The 25,361-nt window shown below is 40.9% G+C and overlaps 1 protein-coding gene across 4 annotated transcripts in view; it reads left to right on the top strand.

Moving 5' to 3' along the window:
* Nucleotides 1-25,361, top strand: part of LOC130706599 (low-density lipoprotein receptor-related protein 12-like) — a 171,143-nt gene that overhangs the window by 131,273 nt on the left and 14,509 nt on the right. For 2 of the 4 annotated variants that reach the window (XM_057539259.1, XM_057539260.1), the window contains exons 2-3: nt 9,459-9,563; nt 10,408-10,537. In XM_057539259.1, the coding sequence (XP_057395242.1) occupies nt 9,501-9,563; nt 10,408-10,537 (193 nt within the window). In that variant the 5' untranslated portion in view covers nt 9,459-9,500. Of the gene's footprint in view, nt 1-3,333; nt 4,042-7,517; nt 9,564-10,407; nt 10,538-25,361 lie in introns of those variants that run through there. The other 2 variants (XM_057539257.1, XM_057539258.1) reach the window with 2 other exon arrangements.

The following is a 25,361-nucleotide window of genomic DNA, read 5'->3' on the forward strand; positions in this document are numbered from 1 at the left end:
CAAAATAATCACAAAATTACTTATCTTTCATTTATTCTTCTAAAAGAATCGAAGTCCTTTCTTCCACTTTCCTTTTCTCTGCTAAGTTAGATATATAAACCTCTAACTTTAAACATTTAGTGAGATAGTTACTTCTCTTGTTAGCTCCCATATATATGAATAAACTTCTTCTCCTGTTAAACTATCTTTTGTCATTTTAATTTGCAGGCCCCTAATTACTAAACCTAATAGGGCAGAAGAAAAGTCTGCTTCCTGACACTAGCAATTGGTTGGTGAATGATACCATCATTGCCTGTGACTCTGAAATCACAAGATCATAGATTAATCTGCATATCTAAAGAGTCCAACCTGTACTCTGAGGTTAAAAATGAGATCATCAAAGCATACTGAAGTATGGATATAAACATTTTGAAATGATAAAGATCTGGCTGTACACATAACATGTTTCTTCAATTCTGTAAAATTTTATGTAGGTGGAAATTTTACTGCAGAAACAAACTCAAAGACTGAAATTACATGAATAGAATATGGTGTAGCAAAATTTAGAGCTGAGCAAATGTGACATATAGTTAACGAGATGCATGCTTTTTATTATGTCACATTTTAATTAAAAATGAATGGTAATCAGTTCACAATAGTGACTTCAGTTGATCCTGCTTCTAAAATGGTTAAAGCAAAAATAAGCTCCTGATCTGCTCTTCAGAAGATGAACTATGGCCATGGTAGATCTTTTTCTCTTTCCCTTTTGGAAGAGAAAAGGGGAGGGTGTCCCCAGGTGACAGGGACTGGAGTCTTGTGGGCCCAGCACACTTCCCTGTTGGGAAGAGGAAGGAGGAAGTATTTGCTTACATTTCCCCCAGTGCCTGGAACCTAAGCTGCAGCTTCCCTAGAACATTGTTAATGATGAGAAGGATCTCATGGCAGAGGGATGGTGGCCGCCGTGCCTAAACCAGGAACCTGATGCCTTCCCTGTCTTAGATTGTGGAGTTTCCTACCAGAAAATCTGAAAAGAAAGGATTTATGGGAAGCAGTAAATGCAGAAGTAAAAGACAATTTTTTTTTAAGCAGATATTCATTTTTAATTAATTAATTATTTATTTATTTTTGGCTGTGTTGGGTCTTCGTTTCTGTGCGAGGGCTTTCTCCAGTTGCGGCGAGCCGGGGCCACTCTTCATCGCGGTGCGTGGGCCTCTCACTATCGCGGCCTCCCTTGTTGCGGAGCACAGGCTCCAGACGCTCAGGCTCAGTAGTTGTGGCTCACGGGCCTAGTTTCTCCGCGGCATGTGGGATCTTCCCAGACCAGGGCTGGAACCCGTGTCCCCTACATCGGCAGGCAGACTCTCAACCACTGCGCCACCAGGGAAGCCCAGACAATTTTAATAAACCATAAAAATGGTTAAGTTGGTGCTGGGGGAAAGAGTGGCTTCTGTGTTCTTTAAAGTTTTCTGTACTATTTGAATTTTCTAGCCAAGTGTGCCTATGTCTATTATTTATTTTTTATGTCACCAGGGATTTTCTGACTAGTGAGACCACAGACTACATTTTTTTTCATTGTTATTTTCTATCAAAAAACAATGCAATACATACCATTTTTAAAAAGGAAACAAAGAAGAATTTCTAATCATGCATCAGTAAAAAACAAAAGAGCACAAACATACATATATATTTTAACATATTGAGCAGATCAATATGTTAAAATATATAAATGTTTGCATAGTGACCTGAAATAAATAGATTATTTAGTCATAGACCTTTTCATATGCATTCTATAGTAAGTCTTCTGAGAGATGAACTTTAATCTTTCCATGCAGAACTTTGGAGTATCTGAGATTTTGCCCTATTTGCAACAAGTTAAGCTGCCGTTTTCCATGGATGCAGGTAGAAGACAGAAGACTTATGGGTCAGAAACAAAGGACTCTATTACTTACTTGGTTACTCATAAACCACTGCAGCCAGCATGGGCATCCGAATATTTGCCTTGGTTCTCCTTGACCCTGAGTCACACAGGGGCTGTGTGGATAGGCACAGATGGATGCCTGCACGCACAGTGGGTTATAAGACAAGAGTTCAGGGAACCAGAATCTTTTGGGAGGTAAGCATGCTTGCCCTTACCTCTGGAAGAAGACATTATCTTACAAGGCTGTTTTCTATCTAAACATCCTTGGCAAGATAGCTGAGAATAAAGGGCTGTCGGTGCTTCTGTTTGTAAGTTGTGCAGAAATGTGAGAAACCCATGGAGAATTGTCTTACCTCTGCTCTAACACACAGCCTTTTACTTTTCTTAGGAAATGGCAATTATATGTTGCAAAGGACTTATTTCACATTTACTTAAACTTAGTTTTCAAGTATATATTTCTTTGTCCTATTCTAAGATTAACTTCTCTTGTGTAAGAGTTAATTTTGAAATTACAGTGTGAACCGTATGACCCTAATCATTTTGGTTTAACAGTATCGCTAACTCAAATTTAAAATGCTGAGAAAAAAGCATCTCTATTTTGTCACTAAAACTACCAAAACAGCTTTAAATACACAATTAGTTTAAAAACAGCTCTTTGATCTTGACATATTTTTTTTAAAGAGCTTTTTGATGTGGACCATTTTTAAAGTCTTTATTGAACTTGTTACAATATTGCTTCTGTTTTATGTTTTGCTTTTCTGTCCCTGAGGCATATGGGATCTTAGCTCCCTGACCAGGGATTGAACCTGCACCCCCTTCATTGGAAGGCAAACTCTTAATCACTGGACCACCGGGGAAGTCCCGATCTTGACATATTTTTAAACATATTTGGCTAAATCCTATTTAAGTTAACACTTCCTCTGAAATCGGAATTGTGACAAACACTGTAAGAGAGCTACTATTTTTTGCATAAATGAGAGCAAAATCTTGTGGTAGTAAGTATGTTTCCCTTACAAACATAGTGTAGGATAAATCTAAATATTCTGATTTGAGAAGAAAATTTTGAATGGAGGAATTTTTCATTCCACTGTTGTAGGATTGTCTACTTTTCCCTAATATTAAAATGGACAGTTAGCCTCTTGAAAGAGGTTAAAAATCCATACGGAATGTCTCAGAAGGGTTTAGTTGTTCAGTGGCTTTCACTCTTCCTCACAAATTATTTAAAAATGGAATTTTTGTTCAAGATTCTACCATTAGCGTGAAATTTATTTTCCAGTTTTATTGAGACGTAATTGACACGTGACATTGTGTAAGTTTAAAGTGTACAACATAATGATCTGATGTATGTATATATTGTGAAAGGATTACCACAATAAGTTTAGTTAACAAACATCACTTCACATTGTTACACATTCTTCTTCTTGTGATGACAAGTGTGAAGTTTGATGCTTACCTGGTTCTCTTCTTTTGGACTTTGGCAAATCTAAGAATTAATCCTACCACACATAGCCTATACTAGTCTACCCAAATCTAACAGTTAGTAAAGACATTAACACATTTATCTGTTTGTATGTTTTATTGAGCACAAGATAATAATCTCATTCTCAGAAGCAATGAAATCACCGAAAGAGCCAAATCTTGAGAAAGCCTCGTAGAGTTGCCCTGTTACTAGATAAAGCGCTTGGACTAGATAAGTATGTTGTGTCACGCGTCTTCCTGTGACCTGTGATTGTTACTTGAAAGTGTGGAAATGCAGAACAGATCTGCTGTTATTATGAAAGGCCCATCTGTGACAGGTGGAAAGGAGGACGCTATGTTAAGAGCTTGTTCTGTGCAGTTCTCATGGAGGTGACTTGTGTCCTATGGGGAATGTCTCCAGGCTGCATTCCACTCTGGGTTCTTTGCCTCTGGCAGTTCTCCGTGATCACTCCTGTATTGGGGTCCCCCACGCCACTCCCAGGCTCCATGATTCACTGGAAGGACTCATAGGAATCAGCCTAGGGTTATATTCACAGCTGTGATTTCTTACAGCAGCAGGACACAAAGTACAGTCAACAAAGGAAAAGGCAAGTGGACCAAAGTCTGGAGGGAACCAGAGGCAAGCTCCCTCGAGTCCTCTGCCAGTGGAACCACACAGGACACGCGTAAGTCCTCCAGCCATGAGGACAACATGTGTGAAATGTTGCCAACCAGGGGAGCTTAGCCTCAGCCTAGGAGCCCAGGCTTTTATGGGGGATGGTCATGTAGGCACCCTCTCCCTGGTACATATCAAAATCCCAGATTCCAGAAGGAAAGCAAGTGTTCAGCACCAACCACATTGTTTGCATAAACATCTTAGGCAGCAGTGAGCCACTCTTCTCAGTTCTGGGAGTGGTGAAAGCCCTCCCAAAATTCAGGTGCCTAGACACCAGCAAGCCTTTCTCAGGATGGTGACTCAGGCCTGCGATGTTATCACTGTTCTCTCTTTTGGTTCTGATTTTTTTTCTTCCTTTCCTTCAGTCTTTCTTACCTTCCATCTTATATTCTATTATTTTAATAAGATGATCTGATTTAACACCCTTAGTTTCTTACATGAAAATACCAGCATGGTCCTGCGCTAAGTTGGACAGAACACACCAAGTCCTTCTGAAGCTCTGGAGGCTCTGCTCCCGAGGAGGACACGACCAAGGCCCTTCATTCATTACCTAAGAAATGGTCATTCCCTAGTAAGGCGCTTAATCTGTCACATTTCAAAAATAAGTGATGCCACATTTCAAAAATAAGGACTCAGGGTAATTTCCCTGAGTCCTTAAGAGCGATGACTCATAGAGGACGCCTCTGAACTGGCCCTCTCTATAGGAGAAAACAAGGAGCCTGCACTAGAAAGAATGGAAAGGCCTAGAAATGACCAATTGGCCCTGAAAACTGAGTCAGTGAACAAGTGTCTGTTAGGCACGGACGGTGTGGAATGTGGTTAAGGATGGTCTGAGTTAGCCAGGAGGTACCATCGTGGTCCTTCTCAGACACATACTCTTCCGGGAATTCAACTGGCAGACACAATTAAACGTGAAAACTTCCTGAATTTCAACAATGCCACCGAGTGCCTTCTGCTTGCCAGAACTAGACTGGTCAGTGATGGTCTGAGGAGAAACTTCAACTACTTTGGAAATAAGGCAGACTTAGAGAGTGGTAGCGAACACGGCACCCACCCAGCATAAAAACCTTGTGAGACCCTGAGGGTCATGAGTATAACGGCTTGTGGCTGAGCCGTAAGGGACTCACCGATCCAAGTCACTCAGCAAGGCCACCACAGGCCAATCCAGAAGCTAAGAGTATTATTTTCCTCGGGCTGCAGTAACAAAATGCCACATTCAGACGGTTAAACAACAGAAATTTATTTTCTCACAGTTCTGGTAGCTAGAAGTCCCAGATCGAGGTGTTGGCAGGGTTGGTTTCTTCTGAGGCCTCTCTCCCTGGCTGACAAATGACTGTCTTCTTGCTGTGTCCTCACATGGTCTTTCCTCCGTGTGCACACTTCCCTGGTGCTTCTCTGTGTCCAGATGTCCTCTTCTAGTAAGGACACCAGTCAGATTGGATTAGGACCCACCCTAATGGCCTCCTTTTACCTTAATCACCTCTTTAAAGACCCTTTCTCCAAATACAGTCACATTCTGAGGTACTGGGGGTTAGGGCTTCAACATAACAGTAGGTTAAAGGAATTCCCTACCATTTGAAGTAGTTTAATGTTGAACTAAACACATACTGGTATCACTTTAAGTCAATGGAACTTCTTAATGAGAAATCTTCCTAAATTTTGTACAAATGACCCAATTTTGCATATTACTATTTTCAACATAGACAGGAGGCCACTGGGTTAGTGCTATTCTCCCAGTAGTCCTAAAACAGTCTAGACTCACAGTTAAATACTTTAATTCCTTTAATTTCATTACTTTATTTAATTCCTTGAAGCTGCTAATAGAATATGCCCACTACCCAGCACTCCTTTGAGGCATTCCTTAATAACACTAACCATACTTCATTTTCTTCTTTTGTGTTACTCTTGAAGTTTAGAAGCCAATTCATTTGTCAGAACTAAATTTGTGCCATGTATCAAATAACATACTTTTATTTGCAGTGTTCTAGTATTGTTTTCAACAGCCATATATTGATTTTGAGACAGGCTGGGACCTGGGGCCCTTTGCTGCAGTGTTGCAGTGCTTGCACCTCGACACACCTCTCCTCGAGCAACAAAATAACAAAGAAACTGTATGGGACTAAAAATAACGACGTGCACGCCCAGTTGGGGCAAATTCTGGACAAAAGATACAAAGAGACCAAAAAACCCAACTGCCACTTTTGAAGATCCCAGAGCAAAAGAAGGGTACTGCACGTGCCCCCTGCACACAACACCACCTAAGCGGTGGGCAAACCACCTAAGCCACCCTTCTGGCCCGACCCCTGGACACACCCCTGCCCTCACGCCATATAACAGGGGTCCCCAACCCCCAGGCCACAGCCTGGTAGGAATCAGGCTGCACAGCAAGAGGTGAGTGGCAGGGGAGCGAGTAAAGCTTCATCTCCTGCTCCCCATCACTCACATTACTGCCTGAAACATCCCCCCACCCCCACCCCCTGCCGGTCCGTGGAAAAATGGTCTTCCATGAAACCGGTCCCTGGTGCCAAAAAGGTTTGGGGACCACTGCCATATAAGCAGCAAGCTCGCCCCTGCTTAGGGAGCACGCAAGCAAAGGAGCCTGTTGTTTGTTCTCGCTCCCCCGTGCTGCAGCAGGGGCCCCAATAAAGCCTGCCTGAATTTCTTGTCTGGCCTTTGATCAATTTTTATTGTTTAAGGACGCCAAGAACCCTGGTCGGTAACAATTTCAAAATATGGTCTTGATGTTATCAGAAGTAATTTTTTTCTGACTTTTTCTCTGTTTTCAACATCTTTGCCAGCAAAAGATACGTTCCCAGATGTCTTCTAAAATGTTTTCTTCCTGATCATTTAGAAAGATTGGGAAAGAAAGAGTATTGAGAAACTTGAGCTGTACCTTTGCTGCACAGGAAGGGTGAGCTGTGTTCCATCCTAGATTAATATTTCAAGCAGGAGGGAAAAAAAAAAGTAAAAGCCTATAACTTTAGCAATGTGTTTGAAAAATACTTGATTTCAATAATGTTTCTATCATGCTTACGTTGCAGCTGTCTAAACAATACAGATAACAAAAGCATGTCAATTAAAAGCAGCATTTAGGACCCAGTTTCACAGATCTGCATTGGCCCTGGGTTTCGGATTATTTCAGGGCCAGGCGCTGTGAGTTCCTGTGTGGTGTAGTTGTGCTCAGCCATGGGGCAGGTGGGTTCCCTCTTGCTGTAGGAGAAGGTGGTGGGACACACGGAGATGGTTATCTCTTTCTGCTTTTGACTCTCCTGACTTGCTTCCACCAAGAGGCCATAAACCCAAACTGGAAATACTGATTAAGTGCATACTTTTTCCAACACATTGACCACAACTTGAGATTTTCATGGCGGAATATATTACATAAATGTCTGGAAAGCCAATATTTTAAGTGCACTTTAGGTAGATGTTTGCTTACTTTAATCAAGCATAAGGAGAGATTATTCTTTTACCTTCTGGAACGTGTTGAGGTAAACTTACCTAGAGAAGGGAAAACTTTAGAGTTCACCTGGTACAAAGCACCCGCATCCGGATAAACTAAGGTTGTTACCGAGTCCAAGCTTGCTGTGCTTGCCGCACGACAGGCCAATAAATCAGACATGACGCATTGAGGGAAGAATACGACTTTATTCGGAAAGCCAGCAGACTGAGAAGATGGCAGACTAAAGTCTCAAAATAACCATCTTATCGGGGTTTGGATGCCAGTTTCTTTTATAGCACAGAGATGGGGAGGAGATGAGGAGATAAAGTAAAAGGGCCATTAGTTTTGCGAATATCCCCTGGAATGGCCAGCCTCAGGGAGGGGATGTGTTAATTTCTTTTTAATTGCAGCCATCCACAGGTGGACAGAGTCCGTATGTTTCCCTGAACAAAGGCACTTTGGTTTAACATTCAGGCAGAGGAACAGGGTTCCCCCGAGGCATGTCATTATGTACAGACAGTATCCTTTTAGTGAACAAAAGCAGCGGAAGGCAAAGGTTAAAGTCAAAGAAACAGATCCACCGTGTAGTCAGATTTGGTTCTTCCCTGTAACAAGGTCTGAAAGAGTGAGTGACTCCCTCCAGGTCACATATAATAATAATATATATAATAATAAAAATTATTCTGGTAGAGAAAAGAATGCAGAACTCTAGCCACTCTAACTCCTTAGTTAAAAAATGAGATTTATTTGCAGGATAAGAATGATGCTGCTATTAAAAATAATAATAGCAATAGCAAGTTTGAAAACTTTCACGTGGACCTATTCAGGTGCTTCATTGGCATTTAAGGCCTTCTAAGCATCTGTACTAGCCTCCTTCAGGTCAGCCTGTGTTGCTGGGAAACTGCTTTTCTCACTACTCTCTGGACAAAACTCTGGGTCTAGTTTCCATTATTCCGTGGAGTGTTTTTAGATCCCACCCGTTGTTAAACACACACACTTTTGTTATTAATACAAGAACAGATTTTTCAGAGTTTTTTCTTTGTCTTTTATTGTTAACATTTTTTTAATTGAGGTATAATTGACGTAACATTACATTGGTCGCAGGTGTACAATGTCAGGATTTGATGTTTGTATATGTTGCAGAGTGATCACCACAGTAAGTCCACTTAACATCCACCACCTCACATAGTTACAACACTTTTTTTCTTGTGATGAGAATTTTGAAGAGCCACTCTTCTAGCTACCTTTAAATATGCAATACAGTATTATTAACGTACATAGTCACCATGCTGTGAAAGTTCCATCCCCATGACTTACTCATTTTATAACTGGAAGTTTGTACCTTTTAACCTCCCTCACCCATTTGGCTCACTCATCCCCTGCCTCAGGCAGCCACCAGTCTGTTCTCTATCTGTGAGCTTGACATTTTTTTGTTTGTTTTTTAAGGTCCCATATATGTGAGATGATATGGTATTTATCTTTTTCTGTCTGGCTTATTTCACTTAGCATAGTGCCCTAAAGGTCCATCCATGATGTTGCAAACAGCAAGATTTCATTCTTTTTTATGACTGCATAATCAAAAACAGATTTTTTATTGGTTCTTTAGTAGATGCCAGCTTCTGATATCAGCTTTTAGGTGAAATTATTGTTAATCTTTTTATGTGTGATTTTATGAGTCAGAGTTCAGAAGACCATTTGGATTTGATGTTGTAGGCAGATGTTGAAAATTCAGTTTTTTAATAGAATCTTGTACTGTTTTGTAGATTTTACTTTTTGGATTTGATTCTCAAAAAGAAATCTTAACCTGTAAAATGTTTCTTACTTCCTTTTCTTACCAGAAGAGATATTAGGAATCATCTAGGAAACAAATGTAGCAGTTTTATGCAATTTAAGCAATAAAAATGAGTTTCAAAATCCTCCTTTACTACCAGTGAAGCTTGAGTTTTGTACTTAAATATAATATTTTCCCCCTTCCCCTTTTACCCAAGATTTACCCGCCTATTAATGTGCTGCCCTCGTTGTCTCGGTGAATGAAGTCTGCTACTGGAGAAGGTATGACCAGAAAGAATCACGCCGATGTATCTAACCAGCTGGTACGTATGTTTTCTCCAGGATTGTGTTTAAAGAAATGCATACTTTCTCAGTTCATGCTGCTGTCTTATACCTCTTGTCTTTCTTCCATATCACTTTTCTTCTCCCCCCATCAAAGTAGAATTTTAATATAGAATATATAATACAGAATACTGGAATACAGAAACATTGATTAGAGCCAAAGAGTCTTTTTCATAAGGATAACTGCTCATGACAAAGATTAAAGATCACATGCTTGAAACCCACCTCTAATGCTGTATGAGGTAGTTTTTAAATAAAAAAGGCATAAGACGATTAAGTTTTTATTAGTAACCTTTATTATAGAGTATTTCTGAAAGACTATTCCAACTAATTTTTTGTTTAACATATTAGGCAATCACCAGAACGCTAAGGGATACAGCTGTGTATATTCTATGAAATCCTTGGTTTCTATAGTCCTGAGATTGTATACCAAGCATAATTAAAGAAAAATACATTTGACCTTAAAGTAGAAATGATAAATAAACCTACTGATAACCCAGATATTTTTTTTTGAATAGAATTTAGAGATGGATTTCTCCTATTGTGTAAGTTGTGATTTTTAAATGCTCTGCAAAATGGAAGCTCATTGATATATTGAGGGAGTGTATTTTTTGTAGAGTGTTAGTAATGTCTATGTATTGCATGCCTGAAGACTCCTTCCTTAGTGAGACTGCCGTATAATAAAGTCTTTCCAATACTTGCATATGTGAATTATGTTTGGAAATAATGTGAAATACTGTGAAGATAGCTACAGCAATACACTTATAATGCCCAGAGTACAGTTACCATTTATAAAGGTTCATGTAAACCTTTTTTTCTCTTTAGTATGCATGCTATGCTATTGGTAAGGATGTGCAGGCCATGAAAGCCGTAGTTGGAGAAGAAGCCCTTACCTCAGATGATGTGCTTTACTTGGAATTTCTGCAGAAGTTTGAGAGGAACTTCACTGCTCAGGGTAAGATTACTATTTTCCTATGAATAGAAACAGCATCATATGTAGTTTTGAGGACTTCTTTCCTAGTCTGAGAGAATTTACATTGGTCTCCATACAATTTTCCTTCTGATTAGAGAAGAGGTTCTTCCAGCCGCCTGCCATGTCTTTGTTCTTAGCCCTCTGGTTCCTTCCCCTCTACCTTCAATTTCTTTATCCATTTATTTAGCTCCTGTCTTATTTTATATCTTCCTTACAACCGGCCTTCTGCTCTCCTACCTCCATTGCCACTTCTCCTCGCTCTTAACCTCTCTGCAATGCTCTCCTCTGGCTTTGGGGGTTTTGGACTTTCCCAGTCCCTCTGTTTTCATCCTCCTGATTTCTTATCTTCCTGCTTCTTAATTGTTAATGTTCCCAAAGGCTTAATTACCTGTTCTTTCTGTGCTTTTTTCCCCCTATGCTGATGACTAGCTTGCTATGTATGAGCCTTTACCCTCTTTCTGAAGCTCTAATCCCACATCTCCAGCTAGGAAGCCTGTGTTTATGCGCCATCCTCTCTGGCTCAGCGTGGTGAGAACCAAAGTCTTTTCCCAACTGACCACCTGCCTAGCAATTCCCTTTTCAATTTCTGTCCACCTCTGGCATGACCATTACCCTAGTTAGCCCAAGCTCAGGAATTGGGCATTCTTAAGCCTCTTCATTTATTCTCCAGTCATCAAATATTTGCTAATTTGCATTGTTCTCCTTTGAAACATCTTATCCTGTTCTCTTTTCATTCCTATTAAAAAAACTTCGGCCAGTGTTTCTCAAAGTTGAATATGCTTTTGAATCTACCAGGGATCTTGTTGAAGTGCAGATTGTGATTCGGTAGGTGTGGGTGGGGCCAGAGAGCCTGTATTTTGACAAGTTCCTGGGCGATGTTGAAGCTGCTGATCTCTGACCACTCTTTGTGTCCCAAGACCTAGTCCAGGCCTTTGTCCCATCATCCTTGGCCGTTAGTGCCAGCATCTTCACCAGTCTCCCTGACTCTCTAATGTGCCATTGCCGGGGTAAATTTAGTATTAATTTTATTGATTGTCCTTCTGTTAAAAAGTCTATAATGGTTTTTATTACATAGCATGTGTAGGGCTTTCAAGCTGTTTTGTTTGGTCTCTTCCCTGCCACCCCTGCTAATGCTGGTAAACTCTATTTTTGACCTCAGTGATACTTACAAACGATGTGTTTATTTTGGAATAATGCATCAGCTGCACACTTAGGATTTGTGCACTTTTCTATTTGTGTGATACATTTTTTAAGTAACATTAAAATCCCCAGAACATATGATTGTTGGGTTTTGTAAAAAAAAAAAAAAAAAAAATTTATGCAGAACCTTAATATCTTAAAAAGATAAAAATTATTCTGGTAGAGAAAAGAATGCAGAACTCTAGCCACTCTAACTCCTTAGTTAAAAAATGAGATTTATTTGCAGGATAAGAATGATGATGCTATTAAAAATAATAATAGCAATAACAAGTTTGAAAACTTTCACGTGGACCTATTCAGGTGCTTCATTGGCATTTAAGGCCTTCTAAGTATCTGTACTAGCCTCCTTCAGGTCAGCCTGTGTTGCTGGGAAACTGCTTTTCTCACTACTCTCTGGACAAAACTCTGGGTCTAGTTTCCATTATTCCGTGGAGTGTTTTTAGATCCCACCCGTTGTTAAACACACGCACGCACGCACGCACGCGCCCAACGTCTCGCCTGCGGGCTTTCTCGCTTTTCTCTGATTCCCAGGGGTACTTACTGTCTAGACCCTCATTTCCACATTTGGTCACATCCAGTCCTGGGAGACCTAACTGCTTTGTGTTTCTTTTTTATACTTCATGCTCACAGTGCTAGACCCATAACAATAAATTTTGAATAACGCTGATAAGTTGGAAGTACTTGGCCTTTATTCATCTAATCTCAATTTTTTGTAAGGTCCTTACGAAAACCGCACTGTCTATGAGACTTTGAACATTGGCTGGCAACTGCTCCGAATCTTCCCCAAAGAAATGCTGAAGAGAATCCCTCAGAGCACCTTGAGCGAATTCTACCCTCGAGACTCTGCAAAGCATTAGCTGCTACTTCATCGCTGGCTCGATGCTCTTGTGAAATACTGGTTCTGTTTTCTTTATTCCTTTTGCAGTCCCCCATCCCCACCTTTGTGTTGGAGTTTACTGTGTTACCCTGTAATTAAAAACAAAGAATAGGTAACATATTGTGCCAGTGTTGCAATGTTTTAAACTGCTAACAGACTTTAAAATATCCCCTGTTCCGAAAACCTGGAACTGCAGTGCTTTGTTTAAAGTAGCTGAGGGTTGGAGGTGAGGTTTTCTTACTGATGTGTGTATTTGTACGTAGTGGTGTAGTTAGCTGCCTAGTGTCCTCATTATTTGGGTCTCTCAGACCTTCCCTGTCCACCCCCTCCAGAGTATCACTATCTGAAGTTACAATGCTTTGATCTCCAAACTAGGGACAAGATAGGGTCTGAAAGACGCTTCCTCTCCGAGCCGAGACGCTTTCCTGAGCGCTTGTTTTTAGACTTTGGTGTGCCTCTGGGTCTGCTCTAAGCAGATGGCTTTTCCTGTCCACCTGCTGTTTCCTATTGAATGAATAGGTTAGAAAAGGAGTTTCCTTTTCCTCTTTGGTGCGGATCAGTTTCAACTCCTGTGTCTTACTGTTCTCCCTCCCTCTGAGTAACACAGAATCATGCAGCTTTTGCCCAACTGGCATTGATCTGATAGTAGTGAGATGCCCTGTCTTGATGATCCCTTACTGGGTTTCCATGCAGAGGAATCATAATGAAAATAATTAATAGAATTGTTGGTTGGAAAGAGTTGGGATACAATTTTTGAAGAAAGAAAAAACCTATATCGGTTCTACATTCGGACATGCTAACAGTGGTTTTAAGTTTCTAAAGTGTTGACCGGATGCTAAAGGCAAGGTGGGGAAGAGAAAGCTCTTCTGTGTATGGAATCTTTTATATATATATATAATCTATGGATATTTTAAACTCTGTTAGATAGCAGCCTTTGGAAAATCCCCTAATTGGTCCTGCTTTCTGACCTATCTGCCTTTTCAGGGTAATCTTGTGGCACAAGTGATAGCATTTAAAAGCTTTAGTCTTTTAATTCCTCCTCCTTCCTGCTGCGAGCCCTGAGCTGTCTTCTGTGCAGTTCTGACATGTCTACTGTTTGGTCTCTCTGTGTTCTTTGTTACTTGGGTGCAGTAGCAACTTCTCTGTGCATTCCATCTTTCTTTCAAGTTGTTTAAAGTTCTTCACTTTTTTTCTCTGAGGGTACAGGGGGTGGGGGGAGTCAGCATGATTATATTTTAATGTAGAAAATGTGACCTGGATATAAAATGAAAATAAATATTAAATTAAGTGGAAGTTACCTAAAGTGACTCTGTATCTTCTAATCAGAAAAGCAATAGCAACAAGCAAATATATAATAACGCACCTCTCTTTGACTGACAGTTTTGAACATCATAACCAGTATTGTGAACCAGCCCCTTGATCCACAATATTATGAACCATGTCCCCTTTACAGGGCCATGGCCCATGTTCTGTACCCTCTGCCTTTTAGGCTGCCCTTTCAAGCTCTTTTCAGTAATACCTCTTCCAACATATTGTAGTTTGATCCAAGGTTGAGAGTTGCTAGGGTGTGGGGTTGTTTGTTTGTTTATTTGTTTGTTTTGCAGATCGTTAGTGGCTGTAAGTTCTCTGAAACTTGAAGTTTTGATTCAGGGTCCACTTAGCATTTTCGAGAGTTACTAAGGTGTTTTCTAGCATTCTTTGTTTCAGACATTCTCAGGACCTCTAGAGCCTGTCTGCCATGAATGAAAGAGGGTAATAAATAGAAAATGAAATACATACTGAAGCAAGCCAAAACTTGCTTCAAATAAAATCTGAACTAGATGGTCCAGTATATAAAGGAAACATACTGGTTAAAGCACAGGGATGTGGCATCACGGTGGTCTCCCATTTCTTTCCCCTCTTCAACTCAGAGTGACATTTAGGAGATGTAGAGGAAGAGGCTCAGTCATAGCAAGAGTAGGTAGACCTGTGTTCTGATTCTGGTGCTGCCACTAACTGTATGGTCTTGCTTAGTCATTTAAGAGATTTGTGTTCCTTTTCGGGTTATTATAAGGACTAGAGATTTTGCTTTTTATATCGCTTTTTAACTTATGTAAAATAAAAACAGTTTGTTGTATTGGCATGTGTCTATTTCTGTATTCTCTATCCTATTCATTGAACCATGTATCTATCCTTCCACCAATACCACACTGTCTTACTTATAGCTTTACAGTAGGTCTTAATATCCTCTAACTATATTCTGCTTTCTCAAAATTGTTTTACTTATTCTGGTTCCTTTGCCTTTACCTTTTGTTCATACATTTTAGAATAAGCTTGTCCATGTTGACAAAAAAATTCTGTTGGAAGTTGACCTTTTATTATGTTGAGTCTTCCAATCCATGAATGCGATATGTCTCTCCATTGATTTAGGTCTTGTTTGGTTGTATCATACAGAGCCCCTATTAAAATATTTATAATCAAATATTTTATGTTTTGGAAGCATTGTGTATGGCATTGTGTTGTTTTTTTTTTTAATTTTTCTTTTTTAATTTTGTCTCTGTTGGGTCTTCGTTTCTGTGCGAGGGCTTTCTCTAGTTGTGGCGAGTGGGGGCCACTCTTCATCGCGGTGCGCGTGCCTCTCACTGCCGCGGCCTCTCTTGTTGCAGAGCACAGGCTCCAGACGCACAGGCTCAGTAGTTGTGGCTCACGGGCCTAGTCGCTCCACGGCATGTGGGATCTTCCCAGACCAGGGCTCAAACCTGTGTCCCCTGCATTGGCAGGCAGATTCTCAACCACTGCGCCACCAGGGAAGCCCCGGCATTGTGTTTTTAGTTTTGGTTTCCAGTTGTTCATTGTTAATATTTGGAAATATGACTAATGTTTTTGTGTTGATCTTGTATCCTGAGACTTTGTTAAAGTAATTGCCACTTATTAATTGCTTCTTAGAGATTTCTTGGGATTTTCTATGCAGACAGTCATGCTATCCATGAGTATGGACAGTAATATTTCTTCCTTTCTAATCTGTGTGTCTTTCTTTCTTTTTCTTGCCATGTTGCACTGGCTAGTACCTACAGTACTAAGTTGAAAAGGAGAGATGAAAGAGGACATTCTGGCCTTCTTTTGAATTTAGGAGGAAAACATTCATTCTCTCACCATTAAGTATGATGTTCACTGTCGGTTTTTTGTAGATATTCTTTACTGGGTTGAAGTAGAGCCCTTCTATTCCTGAGAGTTTCTGACATGAATGTGTGTTGAAGTTCATCAAATGCTTTTTCTTCATTAATTGAGGTGGCCATGTAGATTTTCTTCTTCAATCTATTAATATGGCAAATTACGCTGATGATTTTTGAATAGTAAACCAAACTTGTGTTCCGAGAATAGACTCCAGTTGATCAGAGTGTATTGTTATTTGCTTCCTTCTTCATGTGTTGATTTTATTGTGCAATTTTTTTCCCGTTTCCGTGTGTGAAAGCTTAGATTATTGATCTGAGACCTTCCCTCTTTTCTATTATAAGCATTTAGTGCCATTCGTTTCCCTCTTAATAATGTTTTATCTGGATCCTTCCACATTTTATGTGTTGTATTTTCATTTTCACTCAGTTCTATTTATCTTAAAAATTTTCCTTGAAATTCCTCTTTAACCATGGATTATTTAGAAGTGTGCATCTTAATTTCCAAATGTTTGGAGGCATTCTACTTCTCGTTCTCATTTTTATACAATTTAAAGCTTAGACTTTGGACACAGTGGAATAAAATGCGATTATGTTTGTTTAGTTATTTTATAGAGGTTCTTCAAATATCACTGGAGTGAAGTTTTCAAATATTAGTTTTACATAGTAGTTCTCAGTCTTTTGCACTTGTAACCATAAGAGAGTTCCCTAAAAATATGTAACCCTGGCTGCTGGAGCCATGTTTATCAGGGGCAGTTCACAGTCACAGGAATAGTGGGGAGTTTGTGGGTCCCCACTGCACACTTTGTTCTGGGCCAGCACACAGGAATCCAGTAGGGAGGGATCCAGGGTCCAGGAGAGGGACCCAAACTTTGGGCTCTGGTGTTTATATTGCAGAATCAGGGAAGCCCAGGTCCCGTGTGGGCAGGAACTAGGACCAGCACTGGGACACACAGGACCCAGGTCCAGTCCCTCTCCATGGAACGAGCAGTCAGGCTGAGGGAGGCCCAGCCTCTCTCCTGCTGGTCAGGGCTGAGCCACGCTGCGGTTGCAGCTATATTGCTCAGTAGGCCCATGGCTGAGTCACCAGCTATGACAGCCGTAAGCCCTGGCTATGGGTAGTGTCCATGAAGTCTTGAGGAAGGCCGGCCTTCCTCCTGCAGGGAGGCAGTCTTGAACAAGTTAGCCCTGCCCTGTCACTACTTCAACAACCAAAATTTTCATTACTCCCTCTTGCTCCCCAACCCCACTCAGATAAAAGCATAGTTTCTCATGGGGTGGCCAACCTTTTATTTTTCAAACATTATCAACATCATTTCATACAAGAAAGGACATTCGAACCCCAATTAACTAAGAAGCACATATTGCAGAATAAGCTCGTTTGCCCTAAAACAAGACCCTTAGCTATTTCCATGGACCATCCTTGATTTCTCCATTATGCTGCTGAGTAGTGCAAAGTTGGTGCTCAAGAACTCCTTGGATGATGGTGTGCTATCAACAGCTGCTGTGAAAGCAAGCAGCTGGCACCCTCCGTGGCTATATGGGCAGAGGAGTTGCGGAGACAGTAGGTGATGGCTCTGTGCTGTCAGTGAGGGCTGTCCTCTGCCCGCACCCCTTTTAATCCCTTTGTATCCCTACCACCTGAGGAATGAAGGCAGTGATGAGTTATTGGCAGAATTGCCCTGTCTGATAAGAGGGTCACCTGCAAGCCAGAGGGCCCAAATCCTCCCTGGAACACATCACTCCCTACCCACCACTTAACAATTCCCTTCAAACAAAGGTGCAGATTTGTAATAGCTGTACCGTTAAGATATGCCGTCTGTGATTCGGACAACTGTGACTCCTTGCCCTGTTCCTGGAGGAACATGACATTTTGTAGGGAGAACCCAGGCCAGGTGGCCAAAGTCTCTGTCAAGTCTGTTTCTTCAGCCAATACTTTGATTCAAGTTGAGGGTGGTGGACATGAGTGGGCCTTCACCATGATAGCCTTTCCCTGGTATCACTGGCCAAGGTTCCCTTTGGTGAACATTACATACAAAAGCTTACCCAGCACATGCCTCGCTCTCAGCCGAGCCGTGGCCATGCTGCTCCTGGGATCAGGCACCTCCTTTGCACACCCTGTGGATGGTGCTCATTTCCTTGATTCGGTGACTGGGGCATTTGTTAAACTATTATTTCTTGAGGCCTGTAAACTATTATTTATTGATGTCTGTGCAAGTTTCAATTCTGCAATTTCTATTTCCTTCTTCTTACGGATTGAAAAACACTAGTGAAGTTCCTCATCTTACAATCTCTGCTCCTTAACATTAACCGTAGTCTTCTTAAAGTCCTTGGTCTTGCTCTCTCAAAGGCTCCCTGGGGCTTGATTCCAGTGGGCTGGTGAGGTGGACACCACTGAGCTTGACAACATGCCATACTCCACCCAAGCCTGGAGATCTCCGGTGTCTGGGGGAAAAGGCAGGGGCCATGAGACAGGAGACAAGAATGGAGGTAAATTCAGGGGTAAAGCCCAGGGAAGAGTCCATATGTCAGTTGCAGGTCAGCTATGTGCCCTGTGTCCGAGAAGACGCCCCTCAGTGTGGGATGACCAGCTGCTCTCAGAGAGAGCGAGGCTCCTGGGCCCGGCTTCTCATGTGATACTGGGGCAGATCCTCTGCACAGAGGCTGTGGCCTGCAGGGGGCGTGTATCAGCACCTCTGCAGGGTCGAGGGGCCAAAGGGGGCCATGGGCAGCCTCTCCCAGGAGAAGTCACCTGCCCTGGGGCTGGGGCATCAGTCCCTCAGCCCCACACCATCTACCTTTCTACCTGGGTTCCAAGCCCAGCAAGGCACAATCCTGACTTCCCCAGTGTAGGATTTCCCCAGTGTGTGACAAGCCAGGCTGTGGCCACCTACCCCGAGGGTATAGTTCAGCGGGGCAAAGCCCGTCACTGCCCCCTGGTGAGGCAACTACAACAGAAAGGTGAGCTTTTGAGAGCAAGGGTCAGGAGTCAGGGAGGAGAGGCAGAAACCCAAGAAAGGACCCATCGCCTGAGCCCACGTCCTTGTCCACCTCTGTGGGGTCAGTCAGCCTCCAGTGTCTGCTCTGAGATCACAAGACCCCACAGTACTGGCCATCACAACCACCTGCCTCAGAACAAAACAAGAGGGCACAAGAGCAGGAGGCCCATATGATAAGTGTGGTCCGTTGAGGAGGTGCTCCCTGGGCCAAGTGACAAGACATGGCTTCTCAGGGCACAGCTGCCCCCAGACTCAGCATAAATGTCTGGGCTGTGAGCCCATTGATTCTGGGAAGGGCACCAGCACAAGGTGAGCAGATGCTCCACACTTTGCGTCAGGCAAGCCAGGAGCCAAGCACTGACAAGCAGCCTGCGTTACACCCTCGTGTTTCACAGGGCAGGAGCCTCGGGGCGGGGGGGGAATGGGGCCTGCCCTGAGGTCACAGCAGAGAAGGTTTGCTGCTGGAGGGCCACACACAGGACAGCTGTATAGAATGTGATCAAAGGCTCTCTGGTGCTTCATGCCATTCAAAACCAGGGGCTCTTAAACAGCCCGAGGGTAAGATACCACCAAATCCTTGCTGAAATTTCTGAGCCCATCCTCAGATCCCAAATTTTGCCTAGATTGCCAAAAGTTTCATGGACTTCTGGTCAAGGACCCGATTCATCTGGACTGCTCAGTGCACAGCAAGATTGCCAGGATGGGGCCTAGGGATCTTGCCCACACAACCGTCCCTGACATTTGCTCCTGGAGAACCACCTGCCCAGCTACCGACATCTCCTCCTTCCCTCTCATCAGGCTAAATGCAACTGGGAGAAAGGCAACACAAAAGGAGGCAAATGTGGAAACATAAACCCGACAGTGCTGTCTCCCCCAGCCAAGACTAAGAGTCCATGAGTCTACCCACTGCACTCACCTGAAAGCCCCCACATATCACCAGGAGCACAGAAAGCACACAGGCCATCAGATACACCTGACCTCAATTTCCTCCTGAGAGAGCACTCTGGGGCCTACCTGGGATTTGGAGGTGTCAACAATTCACTGCATTGTGGCTTATGCCACAGAGCAATTTTGAACAAGGAGTATAGTACCAGTAAACTTTAAGCACTGCTTTAAGTCCAATCACTTTATGTTTAAAGAGAGAGGAATTGGGGCTCAACCACCAGAGGGCAGACAGCAGAAGCAAGAAAAACTACAATCCTGCAGCCTGTAGACCAAAAACCACAGTTACAGAAAGATAGACAAAATGAAAAGGCAGAGGGCTATGTACCAGATGAAGGAACAAGAAAAAACCCCAGAAAAACAACTAAATGAAGTGGAGATAGGCAACCTTCCAGAAAAAGAATTCAGAATAATGATAGTGAAGATGGTCCAGGACCTCGGAATAAGAATGGAGGCAAAGATTGAGAAGATGCAAGAAATGATTAACAAAGACCTAGGAGAATTAAAGAACAAACAAACAGAGATGACCAATACAATAACTGAAATGAAAACTACACTAGAAGGAATCAATAGCAGAATAACTGAGGCAGAAGAACGGATAAGTGACCTGGAAGACAGAATGGTGGAATTCAGTGCTGCGGAACAGAATAAAGAAAAAAGAATGAAAAGAAATGAAGACAGCCTAAGAGTCCTCTGGGACAACATTAAACGCAACAACATTCGCATTATAGGGGTCCCAGAAGGAGAAGAGAGAGAGAAAGGACCAGAGAAAATATTTGAAGAGATTATAGTCGAAAACTTCCCTAACATGGGAAAGGAAATAGCCACCCAAGTTCAGGAAGCGCAGAGAGTCCCATACAGGATAAACCCAAGGAGAAACACACCGAGACACATAGTAATCAAAGTGGCAAAAATTAAAGACAAAGAAAAATTATTGAAAGCAGCAAGGGAAAAACGACAAATAACATACAAGGGAACTCCCATAAGGTTAACAGCTGATTTCTCAGCAGAAACTCTACAAGCCAGAAGGGAGTGGCATAATATACTTAAAGTGATGAAAGGGAAGAACCTACAACCAAGATTACTCTACCCGGCAAGGGTCTCACTTAGATTTGATGGAGAAATCAAAAGCTTTACAGACAAGCAAAAGGTACGAGAATTCAGCCCCACCAAACCAGCTCTACAACAAATGCTAAAGGAACTTCTCTAAGTGGGAAACACAAGAGAAGAAAAGGACCTACAAACACAAACCCAAAACAATTAAGAAAATGGTCATAGGAACATACATATCGATAATTACCTTAAACCTGAATGGATTAAATGCCCCAACCAAAAGACATAGACTGGCTGAATGGATACAAAAACAAGACCCATATATATGCTGTCTACAAGAGACCCACTTTAGACTTAGGGACACATACAGACTGAAAGTGAGGGGATGGAAAAAGATATTCCATGCAAATGGAAATCAAAAGAAAGCTGGAGTAGCTATACTCATATCAGATAAAATAGACTTTAAAATAAAGAATGTTACAAGAGACAAGGAAGGACACTACATAATGATCCAGGGATCAATCCAAGAAGAAGATATAAAAATTATAAATATATATGCACCCAACATAGGAACACCTCAATACATAAGGCAACTGCTAACAGCTATAAAAGAGGAAATCGACAGTAACACAATAATAGTGGGGGACTTTAACACCTCACTTACACCAATGGACAGATCATCCAAAATGAAAATGAATAAGGAAACAGAAGCTTTAAATGACACAATAGACCAGTTAGATTTAATTGATATATATAGGACATTCCATCCAAAAACAGCAGATTACACGTTCTTCTCAAGTGCGCACGGAACATTCTCCAGGATAGATCACATCTTGGGTCACAAATCAAGCCTCAGTAAATTTAAGAAAATTGAAATCATATCAAGCATCTTTTCGGATCACAACGCTATGAGATTAGAAATGAATTACAGGGAAAAAAACGTAAAACAGACAAACCCATGGAGGCTAAACAATACGTTACTAAATAACCAAGAGATTACTGAAGAAATCAGAGAGGAAATAAAAAAATACCTAGAGACAAATGACAATGAAAACACGACGACCCAAAACCTATGGGATGCAGCAAAAGCAGCTCTAAGAGGGAAGTTTATAGCTATACAAGCCTACCTAAAGAAAGAAGGAAAATCTCAAGTAAGCAATCTAACCTTACACCTAAAGAAACTAGAGAAAGAAGAACAAACAAAACCCAAAGTTAGCAGAAGGAAAGAAATCATAAAGATCAGAGCAGAAATAAATGAAATAGAAACAAAGAAAACAATAGCAAAGATCAATAAAACTAAAAGTTGGTTCTTTGAGAAGATAAACAAAATTGATAAGCCATTAGCCAGACTCATCAAGAAAAAGAGGGAGAGGACTCAAATCAATAAAATCAGAAATGAAAAAGGAGAGGTTACATCAGACACCGCAGAAATACAAAGCATCCTAAGAGACTACTACAAGCAACTTTATGCCAATAAAATGGACAACCTGGAAGAAATGGACACATTTTTAGAAAGGTATAACCTTCCAAGACTGAACCAGGAAGAAACAGAAAATATGAACAGACCAATCACAAGTAATGAAATTGAAACTGTGATTAAAAATCTTCCAACAAACAAAAGTCCAGGACCAGATGGCTTCACAGGTGAATTCTATCAAACATTTAGAGAAGAGCTAACACCCATCCTTCTCAAACTCTTCCAAAAAATTGCAGAGGAAGGAACACTCCCAAACTCGTTCTATGAGGCCACCATCGCCCTGATACCAAAACCAGACAAAGACACTACAAAAAAAGAAAATTACAGACCAATATCACTGATGAATATAGATGCAAAAATCCTCAACAAAATACTAGCAAACAGAATCCAACAACACATTAAAAGGATCATACACCACGATCAAGTGGGATTTATCCCAGGGATGCAAGGATTCTTCAATATATGCAAATCAATCAATGTGATACACCATATTAACAAATTGAAGAATAAAAACCATATGATCATCTCAACAGATGCAGAAAAAGCTTTTGACAAAATTCAACACCTATTTCTGATAAAAACTCTCCCGAAAGTGGGCATAGAGAGAACCTACCTCAACATAATAAAGGCCATATATGACAAACCCACAGCAAACATCATTCTCAATGGTGAAAAACTGAAAGCATTTCCTCTAAGATCAGGAACAAGACAAGGATGTCCACTCTCACCACTATTATTCAACATAGTTCTGGAAGTCCTAGTCACGGCAATCAGAGAAGAAAAAGAAATAAAAGGAATACAAATTGGAAAAGAAGAAGTAAAACTGTCACTGTTTGCGGATGACATGATACTATACATAGAGAATCCTAAAACTGCCACCAGAAAACTGCTAGAGCTAATTAATGAATATGGTAAAGTTGCAGGATACAAAATTAATGCACAGAAATCTCTTGCATTCCTATACACTAATGATGAAAAATCTGAAAGAGAAGTTATGGAAACACTCCCATTTACCATTGCAACAAAAAGAATAAAATACCTAGGAATAAACCTACCTAGGGAGACAAAAGACCTGTATGCAGAAAACTATAAGATACTGATGAAAGAAATTAAAGATGATACCAACAGATGGAGAGATATACCATGTTCTTGGATTGGAAGAATCAACATTGTGAAAATGAGTATACTACCCAAAGCAATCTACAGATTCAATGCAATCCCTATCAAATTACCAATGGCGGTTTTTACGGAGCTAGAACAAATCATCTTAAAATTTGTATGGAGACACAAAAGACCCCGAATAGCCAAAGCAGTCTTGAGGCAAAAAAATGGAGCTGGAGGAATCAGACTCCCTGACTTCAGACTATACTACAAAGCTACAGTAATCAAGACAATATGGTACTGGCACAAAAACAGAAACATAGATTAATGGAACAAGATAGAAAGCCCAGAGATTAACCCACGCACCTATGGTCAACTAATCTATGACAAAGGAGGCAAAGATAGACAATGGAGAAAAGACAGTCTCTTCAATAAGTGGTGCTGGGAAAACTGGACAGCTACATGTAAAAGAATGAAATTAGAATACTCCCTAACACCATACACAAAAATAAACTCAAAATGGATTAGAGACCTAAATATAAGACTGGACACTATAAAACTCTTAGAGGAAAACATAGGAAGAACACTCTTTGACATAAATCACAGCAAGATCTTTTTTGATCCACCTCCTAGAGTATTGGAAATAAAAACAAAAATAAACAAGTGGGACCTAATGAAACTTCAAAGCTTTTGCACAGCAAAGGAAACCATAAACAAGACGAAAAGACAACCCTCAGAATGGGAGAAAATATTTGCAAACGAATCAACGGACAAAGGATTAATCTCCAAAATATATAAACAGCTCATTCAGCTCAATATCAAAGAAACAAACACCCCAATCCAAAAATGGGCAGAAGACCTAAATAGACATTTCTCCAAAGAAGACGTACAGACGGCCACGAAGCACATGAAAAGATGCTCAACATCACTAATTATTAGAGAAATGCAAATCAAAACTACAATGAGGTATCACCTCACCCCTGTTAGAATGGGCATCATCAGAAAATCTACAAACAACAAATGCTGGAGAGGGTGTGGAGAAAAGGGAACCCTCTCGCACTGTTGGTGGGAATGTAAATTGATACAGCCACTATGGAGAACAATATGGAGGTTCCTTAAAAAGCTAAAAATAGAATTACCATATGACCCAGCAATCCCACTACTGGGCATATACCCAGAGAAAACCGTAATTCAAAAAGACACATGCACCTGAATGTTCATTGCAGCACTATTTACAATAGCCAGGTCATGGAAGCAACCTAAATGCCCATCAAGAGACGAATGGATAAAGAAGATGTGGTACATATATACAATGGAATATTACTCAGCCATAAAAAGGAACGAAATTGAGTCATTTGTTGAGACGTGGATGGATCTAGAGACTGTCATACAGAGTGAAGTAAGTCAGAAAGAGAAAAACAAATATCGTATATTAATGCATGTATGTGGAACCTAGAAAAATGGTACAGATGAGCCAGTTTGCAGGGCAGAAGTTGAGACACAGATGTAGAGAATGGACATATGGACACCAAGGGGGGGAAACTGCGGTGAGGTAGGGATGGTGGTGTGCTGAATTGGGCGATTGGGATTGACATGTATACACTGATGTGTATAAAATTGATGCCTAATAAGAACGTGCAGTATAAAAAAAAAAACAAAACAACTAATACTAAACTTTCATTGGGTTATTTGTATGGAAATATGTTAATATAAATGTTTCAGACATTACATGAAATTTCTAAAAATCTTATATTTGTATTTGTATGGAAATATGTATGGAAATATGTTAATATAAATGTTTCAGACATTACATGAAATTTCTAAAAATCTTATATGTTCTGGTATAATGTTATAAGTAATAATCCTAGTTATTACTTTAAAATGTATATCTCAGAAATAACTAATTTTCTTGTCAACTGCATTATTATGAACTTTCATCAAATCTTTAACCGTGGTCATTTTTAAGTCTTTTGTCATTTACAGACAGTTCTGGGTGTACTCTGATGAT

The sequence above is a fragment of the Balaenoptera acutorostrata genome (assembly GCF_949987535.1).
Source record: "Balaenoptera acutorostrata chromosome 6 unlocalized genomic scaffold, mBalAcu1.1 SUPER_6_unloc_3, whole genome shotgun sequence".
NCBI lineage: Eukaryota > Metazoa > Chordata > Mammalia > Artiodactyla > Balaenopteridae > Balaenoptera > Balaenoptera acutorostrata.